Source organism: Athene noctua, chromosome Z (genome assembly GCF_965140245.1).
Source record: "Athene noctua chromosome Z, bAthNoc1.hap1.1, whole genome shotgun sequence".
Taxonomy (NCBI): Eukaryota; Metazoa; Chordata; class Aves; order Strigiformes; family Strigidae; genus Athene; species Athene noctua.
Genome location: NC_134077.1, coordinates 48157044 through 48169678, shown reverse-complemented (window position 1 = coordinate 48169678; position 12635 = coordinate 48157044). Strand labels below are relative to the sequence as shown.

At 36.3% G+C, this 12635-nt stretch overlaps 1 protein-coding gene across 2 annotated transcripts in view; it reads right to left on the bottom strand.

The window, feature by feature from the left end:
- Positions 1-490: 490 nt before the first annotated feature.
- CHSY3 (chondroitin sulfate synthase 3) overlaps positions 491-12635 on the bottom strand; it is a 160174-nt gene continuing 148029 nt past the window's right edge. For both annotated transcript variants that reach the window (XM_074931961.1, XM_074931962.1), the window contains exon 3: positions 491-2934. In XM_074931961.1, coding sequence (XP_074788062.1) covers positions 1369-2934 — 1566 coding nt within the window. In that variant the 3' untranslated portion in view covers positions 491-1368. The remainder of the gene's footprint in view (positions 2935-12635) is intronic.

Here is a 12635-nt window from a genome sequence, read left to right as displayed (position 1 = left end):
CTTTGGGCTCTTACCACAGTGTAACATGAAACGTTCCAAGCATGTGGCAAAAATAACAACAATTGTAACAAAGTCCTGCCTGAATGGAAAAGAGGAACATATTTTGAAATTACTCTCTCTATATATCTGGCTATATATAGGGATATACGTACACACACATGCACTCATATATCCCTGTAAAACCATTTCTCTAAAGTACAAAAATTTATTTTATTATTTCTTATGTTGGTATGATTTTAAATACTTTACTCCATGAACCCACGATATGACAACTTTAGTTTGTCCAGAGATAAATCTTAACTCAGTCTTACAACCTCCATTAATATAAATATGGCAAGGAACTTTGACCAGCAAGAGTAAATTTTGAAATTTAAATAATTATTCTATAATTATTTTAACAATGAACAGCTACTAAGTACCAATATTAATGGAAAATGTAAAAAATAAAAATAAAAATAAAAATACAGCTTTAACTTCTAACACTTTGTATCAAGTGCAGCTTTATGAAAGGAATGTAAAATAAAGTTATGTATTAGAATCTCATTCTAAAAAGAGAAACAGCAACTTATACTATGTGTTTCAAAAAAAGAATACTGTATGCCTGCACTTTATCATAAATGACCATGTTAAGTCATAGTTTCTTCTTGCCTGCAAATGAAGGACGTTGGTTCACCAATCTTCTAAAGCATACATGAGCATTGGATTAAATCCTGTTCCTAGTGAAAATAAAGTTTATTTACACTTAGAGTGAACAGTAATGAAGAGTTAGTTATAATAAGACATTTAAGGACCTTGGTAGCCAGTACCAGTTGTATTTGCAAGTAGCTCCTCAGCTTTTCTTTTTTTTTTTTTTTTAAAAATAAAGGTACAATCATAGTTATTCATTTACTTTAAAAATTCTAAAGATGAAGAAAAGTAGCATTTATACATATAAGTTCTCATATAAATTATAAAACTCAAGTTTATCTTATAGAGTTCCATCCCCAGAAGAAGCATAAAGCACTTTTGTGGTACCTTCACCAGTAAATATTTGTATCACATCAAATCTGAGAAATTCAATAAAGATGACACTGCATCCCAGAGCTGAAAGAGAACATTCTTCTGATGCAGTCTCTTGTGATCGATGTGCTCCATGGGATCATATAATTGCCATGACTTGACTGAATTTCAAATAAATGCAATATGAAGGAATTCACCTTACCAGTTCAGTAGGTATAAGAAACATCAGTGAACAGCAGACTCATCCCATTTGAGGTCAACAGTCTTTGGAAGACAATGTGGAGGGAGTTTAAAACTATGACAGCAAAATCAAATAATAATAACAATAATGAGGTAAACTCCTCTAACAAGGCCAAATAGGCTGAGATGTCAGGAGAGAGTTCGATTGTACCTAACACCCAAATGTTTCTGTAGCCAGAGTTCAGCGAGCTGCATGGTAGAGGCAAACGTACTTGCTTTGGACCCTAAGCACATTTTATATTGTTTCGGATCTAAACTGGGGTCACACTGAACTGGATGAAAAATATGGACAACTCCTACTTCTTGACTTCTGAAAGCCTTCAAGCCAGATGTTATCACTTTAGTAAAAAGATCTACATCCTCAAGTCCCCAGCCTTGAATTGAGGTATCAAATCCACCAGCAGTAAGTAGATCACTTTTGTAAATACAGGTAATTCCAAATCCATATTCCCTCCAAAAGCCGGTTCTTTTTGTGAAAACAAAACTACTGTTAGCTGGAGGGTCGCCTCCATATATTATTTTTGGATCATACTGGCTAAAGATGATAGGGTAGTAAACCTGTTCTCCCTGAATAGTGTTATCTCTGCACCGCTGAAGGAAGTCTGATGTGAATACCAGATCAACATCACAAAACAGCAGCAAAGTGCCATTGTCAAATCGAGATGAGGCCATTTCAAGACCTAAGCCTCTAGAAAACTTTCCTGCCATTGGAATCAGGGCCATATCTGCCTTAGGATACTTAATGCTGTATTCTTTCATCAGTTCTATGTGTTTGCTGGCATCTTGGCCCAACTCAGAACTGAAAAGAATTATTGCCAACTTTACATTCTGCTTGGGAATCAGACAAGTCTTCTCAAAGTTATCCATAAATCTTGAGAAAATGTCAAATCTTCCTGTGAGAGGGACAAGAATATGTATTTTCTTGTCACTGAGTCCCCCTATGTCTTTGGTGCCTTGGAACGAAGAAGAAAAAATCTTTAAAGTATTTGAAACAAAAGAGAAAGATTGAGCATCAGTGTGGGTATTCTCCAACAGACTTCTTATATCCAGCTCCTCTGCTTCTTTGAAGAAAGGTTTGCTAAACAACTGTTGAAGGTAAGCGTGACGTCTCACCGGAACTGTAACTTTTCTTCCTTTGTGCCTCTTGTACAAAAGCAGTAAATCCAGGATGTACTCCACTCCATGCAGAGGATCCACCCTGCGGTAGCCATACTGTATTTCCTTGAAATCAATGAGCCTTCCTCTAGATCTAGAGTTCTCATTTATCATTTCCATGACTTGCATCACGGTGTCATCCAGTGCAGCCCGCAGGACACTGCTCAGGCTCTGACGGGGTGGCTGGTTCTCCATCATGGAGAAAAGAAATTTTCCTGTCAGGAACTCCCACTCGATGACTTCATCCCTTTCACGGGGCTGTAAATGACTGAAAGATGGCATCACTCCCAGCTGCTGATCTTCCTTATTTACTTCACTGTTACTGAGCTTGCTCATCAGGGCACTTTCTCTGTGGAGCTGGATGGTTCGATAGCGCAGTTCAGAAATTTTGCGACTCAGTATGTAATTGTGCAGCCTGTATTGGTAGGCCGGTCTTTTGTTTGGATGAAGTGTTATAGCTGTGTGAATCTTGCTGTTGTGAAGATCTTGAATGTAACCCTTGCGGTTGTGTTCATAGTTTTCATGGAACAACTGCTGCATCTAGGAAGAGAAAGAGAGGGAAAAAAAAAAAAAAGGACATTAAGTGGAAGTGCTTCTATGGACAAAAGAACATACATTGGTACTGTTGATCATTACTATTTATTATAGATCATGGCTATTTTTAGGCACAGAACTTCAAAGTATTCAGTAGGAATTATTTATACTCTTTTGGTCTCAGTTTCAGTACTGTCCACAGTAAGCAAATATTGTTCTCTAACTAAACAGAAGGGCAGATCTTGGATTTATCTTTACTTCATCTAGCTTCAAAACTATATGAAAAACACTTAACCAAAGGTCTGTAGGCAGTATTTCTGAGTTCCTAGGTCAAGGCTGAATGCTGCTATGCACAAAACACTTAAGTCAACACCTACATCTAAATGCTTATTAGCACAGATCTTTACTAAAATGTTTGCAACACTGATGATGTTTTTTAAGAGGACCTTGGATTTATGTCTATGGAGTTGTGCCAGGTTTCTGAGGCAGGGGTTTTTGGTAGCAGGGGAGAGGGCTATAGCAGTGGTCCCCTGTGAGAAGCTTCACAAAGCTCCCCTGGCTCCAAGTTGCACCTGCCTCTGGCCAAGGCTAAGCCAACTAGCAATGGTGACTGTGCCTCTGGAATAAAGTATTTAAGAAGGGAGGGGTGGGGGGAGAAGGTTTTAAGTTGTGGTAATGCTTCTCACTGTCCCACTCTGTCTGTTACGTAGAGTTGTTCTTTGTGTTTTGAATTAAAGTTTTAATTAATTTAATTAAATTTTCTTCCCCTAATGAGTCTGTCTTATGCCTGTAAGTGTAATGAATGAGATACCCCTCCTTGTCTTTGTCTCAATTCCTGAGCCTTTTGCTTCATTTTCTCCTTCCCAGGACTGGGGGGAAGGGCTGTGTAGTGCTCAGTTGCCTTCTGGGCCCAAACCATGACAGGAGCACAAAACTGCTTGTATTTCCTACAGACAAATGCAAATGGATAGTCCTACTTAACATTCAAAAACTGAATGCACTTAATTTCAACAAAACTTTTTTTTTTTCCCATGCCAACAAAGAATTCAATGACTGAAATATAACCATTGGAATATGTGTGTTTGAGGGATACATACAATCCAGTATGTCAATTAAACTATAGATCATGTTAGTATAACTCATCCTGAGTAATTTTCAATGTATTTCTGTGGCAAGAAAAGAAATTCTACTTCTGTCAATTTTGTAATTGTAATATATTCTAAACAGTAGATACATTTTATGGTAAATACAGATACACCTGAAGTGCAGGTCTAGGATTTAAAGTATTTGTCCTTTACACCTTTCTGTGCTAACAGCTAAACTATGAGCAAATCATAAAACTTTCTCTGACTTAGTTTCCTCCCTAAAAGAAAACTTAGCTCATTTAATGTGATGCCTATTTATTCTTAAATAGGATGTGATATGGAGGAGTAAAATATTAACATCATAAATACATATAAGACCCACTTCTCTTTGCTAAGCTAACATCTACTAACTCCAGAGAAACAGAATTATTTCCCATGAGTAGCAGATAAAGTACAATACAAGAAGCTGCTCTTTTTCATCTGCAAACAGACTGGACTATAATTAATACATAAGGAGTATGTGTTAATTAGATAGAAAACATTGTTCAGGAAGGTGTTGTAAGCTTGAGCTATAATCAGATTTTGAGATGGGTATTGAAGTTTGTCTTTTATACACAGGAAATCAAGAGGTGAGGTCTCATGGCTCAGTGTCTCAGACTCAAAACATATAGCTTATTTTACAGCAATTCTTTCTAGAACAGAGGCTTTGCTACTAGAAGTAATATTAAGCATAGGGCTATAAATGTAAAATAACTCCTAATAAGAGCCATGACAATTACTCAAAACACATTAGCATGTATGAAAAACAGAAATTTAACACAAAATTTCTGGAATCCCCCTCCCACCTCATTCAGATCCCAAATGACTCTATTTGAGCAAACATTGCTACTATTAGTCATGGCAGCATTTTTGAGGCTAGAGTCATAAAACAGAAAAGCAACAGCCCAATTCTGATAACTACCTTAAGATATCTTAAATTTGCCTTTAACAAAACAGGTAAGTCTGCTATATCAAAGTGAGAGTGATTGTGAAAAAACATACATAGTTACAAAATGACTCAAATACTCCTTATTCATAGAACTCCTACCTAAAGCTGTCAGACCACATTTGTTCTGTTTCAGGAGGTGGGTATTTTGCTTGTCACATAGATGAGATGAACCAGGGACAGGAGGTTTTGGGCAATTTCCTTGCTCAGAGGAAAACAGATCACAGAGAACAGGAATGAACACCATCAGTACTGAGTCAACATTTAACCAGCAGTGATGGAAAAACTGAAATATGGCTTCCTTGAGGACAAGAGATGGACACTGGCAGGACAGGAAGATTAGAGATTAGGGATTGAGTTAGAAAAAAGTCCCTGGGAAAGGGCTGGGTAAGGATATTTGCTCTTTAGAAGAATAATTTTTCCTTCTTCTACAGTTTACACTTTGAATAATGAAAAAAGATCAGCTATTCAGATGGTATTTCCATCTCTTTTAAGTCACACCCCTTTCCTAGCCTCTTTTATTTAAAGCTGTCTACTGTGTGCTCTGCAAAGTGACTGTGGTTTTATATTCTCCACTTTTTCCTGAATCCATGAATTTTATGTTTAGAATTTCACATTAAAATCCCTTCATAGGAAAAAGAAAATGTCTAACATTGAAAACAAAGAAAGAAGGCTGGTTGCTGAATGGTGCCAGAATTCCCCATAAACCCTGACACTCCACTCTTTCCTAAATCCTCTAACCATAAAGAATCACTTGAGTTTTTCATCATCCACAATGAAGAATGGTATTTGAGTATAACTGAAACAACCATTAACTACATTTACACATTAATTTATGATACCTGGATTTTCACAAATACATTTTATTTAAAGTAGTATAATGTATTTTATCCAAGAGATTTTTAACAAATGACAAACTGTCACTGTAAAACTAAGTGCTGCCCTCTTATTGTGAAAATTCTTCTGTGACCCTTGACTGACTACAAGCTCATCTTCACAGCAAATTCATTAGCAGTACTTATTTAAGAGGAATATTCTATTAACACAAATACCACATTTTTCTTACATTCCAATTTCAGATGCATTGGTTTATTAGATATGCTCCACTGAAATCATAGCAAGAGGATGTACTCCATTATACTAATGATTTTGTTTTTGATAATCAACAACAGATTAACAGCAGCAATCAAAAAAAAGTTTCGAATCAACTCAGTAATGCAGTATTATCACACATATTCAAAACTGTATTAATCTATTTTAAATTATATTACTTTCGGTTCATAGACTGAATACAGACAAACCAGTTCAGAACAAATATGACACTGAAATCATAAACTCTTTCTGAAGATAGCAGGTTTTAATCTTGGTGCCATGCAGAAATTTGTTTTCAATATTGAAGGACAAAAATGTCTTTTTATAACTCAAATCATTAACATATAGATGAAAGCAATTCAGTGGATTCCTAACTTTTCTTTGAAATTTCTAAGCAAGGTGGTCAAACCTAGGAGGCAAAAGAAAGATGATTAAGTTTCCTGGAGAATGGATCTGTGCAAGGGCCAGAAGCAGTCAATGCAGTCATAAGTGATCTGGAAAAGGAGGTGATTTGGGACGTGGCAAGATTTACTGAATATAAATTAAAATTATTTAGTGTGGTTAAAAGTAAACCTGTCTGCAAAAATTCTCATGATTTTGAATGGCTAGGTAATAAAATGGCAGGTTGAATTCTGTCTAGATAAATGCAAAGTACACGTGAAGAAGGCAATCCTAATTATACCCGAAGAACGTCGGATTGTGTGCAAGCTGTTAGCACTCTGGAAAGAGAACCTAGTTGCACAGTAGGGAATTCTGTGCAAATGTCACGCTGATGTTCAGTAGTGAGGATAGAAAAAGCAAACAGCATGAGGACAAGTCTTGAGTGAATCAGAAACATCATTATGTGGTTGTGTTCATAGTGCACCTGAATCTGGAAGGCTGTGGGCACCTCGTCAGTATTGTGATATACCATCTGAAATCAATATATTTCTGAGTAGAAGGGTACTAACCAAGACCACCAGATGATCACGTGTGGATCGTTAGATGAATAGATGATGAGGGTGAAAAGGAGTAATCCAAAGAGGGCCAACCCCGACTATGAAGTCAGTGGCACCATAGGGACATGGATAGGTATAATCAACATTTCTTCTCACATAAAGAACTATGGCACATACAATGAGCTCTCAAAAACAGAAAAGGAAATACCTGTGTAGCTCAACCATAGAACTTACTGGCACAGAAAGCTTTTGATGGTAAAATTTTGCATGGCTTCAAAGAATGAACCAACAGTTTACATTGCTATGTTAAATGCAAAGTACGCTTTCTCCACAACACTGCTGAACTACAGACACCTGGAGCACCAGTGAGGCTTTATCACAGTATGTCTTTATTGTCTTACATACCTGCCTCAGCTTCTTCTACTGGTTACTGCAGAGAGAAGACATTCTGTCAAAGTAATATTTAGTCTGACATGATATAACCATTTTACATTCATTGAAAGCAGTCAGTGGGAGAAGATGTCTTCAGTTCAATATAATACATGGATGCACAACATTTTATTTTTTCATATGGCACGATTTTGTGACTTTCATGAAGTTTGCTGTCTTCTGAACCATTCTTACAGCACAAGTAACGCAAGACTTGGCAAGGACTTCTTGCTTCTTTTCACACCAGCTGAAACTAGAAGCTGGCAAGAAATGTGAATACTCTAATTGTGCACTGAGAAGCTCTGAACTGCAAGCAGGAATAAAAAAATGAGAAGAAACAAATTAGAATAAAGACAATGCTTTATTATTGTGGCAGAGAAATACAATAGCTAATACGTAAGCACAATGTAATTTGCATTGCAAGCTCTGAAATAATTGTAATCTCTGTGATTTACCGATGTAATAAAAAAGTAAAGTTCTTAATACATATACACAAAAGCCCAAACCAACCTACTTTATTACTGCAAGACTGTCACATATTAAAAGATTGAATGCAAATGGTGCTTTTAAAATTAACACAATTTTTCTTTGAGCCTTAAGAACAATTTCTCCCATTTAACAGAGAAGACATAGAACTTAATCCTCCATCCACTCTAGCTTTTCCTAAATCCACAGTAGTACTAAACTGTTGACCAATTTATCTAAACTGGACTTTTAAAAAATTTAGAAGATGAACAGGAACTATTTCTGGTCTTTCTTCATCCTGCTCTTGAGAGTTTAGCTCTCCTAAAGATGAAGATGTATTCACTATTTCCAGTGACTTCAAGGGGCATTTCTTCCATATGAAGAACACATGTAAAATCCACCATGTTCGCGAAGATACTGTTTGGCTGAAGAGCAATAAACTGAGTATCTTAATCAAAGGAAGAGTTAAAAAAAAATTAAATAACTCAGGTAACTACAGGCACATTAGGATGTCCTCAGTAATGTGTAGTATAATAAATTGCAACACTGTTATGGATGATCATAAGTTTCTGGACAAGAAAACAGATTTCAGAAAGTCATTTGGTATGGTGTCATGAGAAAAAACTGCCAGTCTGGTGAGGCAAGGATTAAGACTGGAATTAAGAAATGTGCATGAACTGGATAACCGAGAAGCAGTAATCAGCTATGTTTAAATGGGGAGCTATCAGTTTGGAGGGAAGTCATTACAGAAGCTTCTGAGGAACAGTATCATACCTAGTGACAATGGCACAAAATCTGGGATACTACTCACAACACAAAGTTGAGGGCAGCATGAAGAGACAAGAGGAGAAGACACCTCACAAGAAGAGCCAGAGAATTTGGAGAAGCAATACTGAAGAAATTCAGTTGTTATAATAATACAACACACATAATCCTACACCTGTGGTTTTAAGAGGTAGGTGACTATTTTAGGAAAGTTGACTTTTAAACTGGAAATAACTGACAAGTAAGAACATCATAATAATATTAGCAGACAGTAAGGTGACATGGAAAGATTATGAAACATCAGTGTGACTCCTCCACAGAAAAGAAAAACAAGATTTTGTGTTGCATCAGTCAGAATATTTCTGAAAGACACAGCAGACCACATAATTCTGAACCTGCATCTTTACCAAATGCGTGGGACTAAATCAATGCAAAAGAGATATGATAGGACCAGAAACTATCCTATGAGAAGGTTAATGTTATTTCGCTTGTTTAACCTTGCAAAATGAAGGATAAGAATCATATTGTCTCTAAATACACTAAGTAAATAAGACAGAGATAACGAAAGCAAACTAGCCTTAGGTTTACCTGGGCAGGTAACTGAAGGAAAATTTCCGTGTGTCAGAAGAAGGGTTTAGATCAGATTTTCAATAGAAGTAATGTATACAATTCAATCAGGTTATAAAAAACTAGATTGCTTATGAGTAGGGGAGTCAATGACTTGAAAGATCTGTTCATTTTTCCTAATGATACAGTGTTCATTTTTTAGTAAGAATTAATTATGTATTATTAGTTGGCAGCAGTCCACCTTCCACCTTTGTTTGTACAAACAGACATTACATTTAAAATACCTTCTTTCTATTCACAGTCCTCAGCTAACAGTAGTTCCTTATGTTTCCACTTAGTGTAACACCTAAAAAACCAGCTTTATAACTGCAAAAATGGTGATATATAACTTTATAACACAACCATTTGTCTGCAGTTTATAATGAGAGTCACAAAGTTGTAAAGGTTTTTTGCCACAAAAACAGATCAAGGATCCATGTTTCACTATTCAAATTATTGTAAGGGATTAAAACCTGCTATCTTTACATTGTGCCATCACTTTAGCATATGATGAACCCAGAAACAACAGGGAAAACTCGACTGTAATTATAATCTATGAGTGACAGTAAAATGCCAGGTATACAAGAGTATACTGCACATTGAAATAAATGCATATCTGCTAATTCTTCCTAGAGAAATAAGTTTGAGCCAACATAGCCACAGGCATAGCTATTGTTTCACACATCATTAACAGACACATTAAATAAAACTTAAGTACCAGAATCAACAGTCTTCCTACTGACATCTTCCCAAAATGAACAAAACCTGATGTATTGATTCCAGCTCTGGTATGTAGGGGTTAGTAAGCAGAAAAATTACAAGCACACACCACAAATTCAGTTATTAATTTCCACAAATTCAGTTATTAATTTCCACGGCATCAGAGAAGTTTACTCAATAGAGAGATCTAACTTCTTATTTACAGATTAGCTAGGTATGGTATGTAGTGATCAGAATAAAAAAGCTAATTTTTTTAGACTCTTCAGAAGTAGAACTATGCATTAATTATTTATAACTCTTCTGCTGGCCCTCACTTTAATAAGATTAATAAATAAAGGTTAATAGCAAACACTTTTGGAGCATTTTCCCCCACCTTCTTTCTCACATTAGTCAGGCCATTGGACTGAAATCAGCTCAGCATGCTGCAAGCCAAGTGATACTAAGAAAAGCTAAAATAAAGTTTTCATCAAACAGTGGTGCTCTGTTAATATTAGTAGACTTTTTTGACATCTCATCTCTTTATAGTTTTACACTAAAAAACTCCACTCCAAATCTCAAAGTTTTCCTGCAATGTAGGACAGACAATACAAGAAGAATGTATAAAGTCATGCTGTTATGTGTACGATTCTAACTATCCTTCTGCTACAGGGGTACCAAGCACATAACGTAATAAAATCTAACAAATCTGTACAGGCAAAATAAGCATATGTCAGAAAAAGGATGGTAAATAATCCAACTTTTGTAATTTAGCCTATAAATAGACAAATCAAATGGCACTGATACACAAGCACAGCAGCATACATGCAAGAAAATAGCAAAATGTTTAAAATTACCCTATAATAATAAGCTTTATCGTGATGATGGAATTATTTATTGAAGTGAAAGTTACAGTTAAGTCTATTACATAATACATGTATTTTTAAGAGTGTAACTATTTTCACTTCTTGGTCTTAAACTGTACCTTTCTCACTGTGTGACAGATTTGGCCATATGCTGGCAAAACCATTAAAGTCTATTAAATTATTAGCCTCCAATACTTGCATCAGAAAAAAATAGAAAAAGTGTTTAAAGGTCACAGATTCAGTCAGAAATATCAGATTCTATTCTTTGGATTATATAAAAAAGATGTAATGGTGATCTGATTACTACCATTTCTGAATCATTTCAGTATTTTGTGAAATGAGCTGGTGTATTTATTTAATGATAAAATTTACTAAAACATGGAGTTGTGCTGCTGTGTATCAGATCAAAGATCTGAATACTGTCATTATTCTCGTAAGGTCATTAATAGCACAAAAGCTGATTGCACATATACAAACTATATAGAAATTGGGAGCTTGATTTTTTGTGTGCTGTATGGATAATATCACATATGGACTAGCAACGTACCCCACTTTACAGGATTCCCCAGAAGGTATTTTTAGTGAATAGTTTCCCTTTCATTACACAAACAAAGGTCATGGGCAAGTCCATTATTTTCATGACAAGTTGGGTATTTCAGGCTTTTGATTTTCTGATCCTGTGTTTTATTACAGAGAATTAGTGAACATTTTGTGGCTCGTGACACATGGTGTGGATGTCCTCTGGACCCTTGTGCATTAAGCAACTGATACATGTTTGCCTATAATTGTTGCCAATAATCTCATATGAATGCATAGTATCCTTTCCATTTTCATGTTCCCAGCAGTGCTCATATATTTATATGGAGCTCATCCAAACAGCCCTCCCTCCCACAACAACAACAACAAAAAAAGGGCTTCCAAAGAAACCCCCCAAATCTCATCAGTTAGCATGCTCAACATATTTTAGCATAGATGTACTCGTCACAGTATGAAGGCTGAAGCTCTCCACAGTGTTACACCAGAGGGTAATGTGTTCTATGATTGTACAAAGGTATATGGGACAGTATTTCATAGGTACTTGGCTGGAGCTATTCCTGAAAAAAACAGCTGTAATGCATCCTTTCTGTTCTTTGCCTGTAGAGACCAATCTTCTCATATGATGTGTTTGAGAGCCTTCGTTCACCCAGCCCCATGTTACGCTAACCAACAGCGGTTGGTGCTGGGCAATTAACATCCTGTAAGGCCTGAGGCCATGCTGCCTGGACGCGCTTTGCTCCATGACTTCACTCCTATGATACAAGTTGATACAAGGACAGAGGGGTCAGCTCATGATCTGCACTCCTGTCACATCTCCTGACATGTCAAAGTAACTCCCTCCACTCACATCCCTGCCACGTGCAGTGCACGAAATCTCTACTACTGAATGAAGAATGCGGAGATTTTCTTCTGTGCCTGAATTTTACAGTGCAATATGAAAATTTAATGTTTTTAGAGCCTTTATGTTTCAAGTGCTCTGAGTGGGTAATCTTAATAGAGTGGGAGAAAACAATTTTATAGAGCAAAAAAACCTATGCCCCTACCCCAGTAACAACACTAGCTATAAACAGTATGAGGTTCCTTTCCCATGAAAAATTCTTATGCAGTAGTGATATTTTACAGGGCACAACCCTCCTTACTGGAAGATAAGCATCTCTGCAAATTACAACAGCCTGACACAAAGGGTTCCCTGGTATTTATTACTTCCCTTGGAAAATAAATCTAACTGAAGAATCTGCAGGCA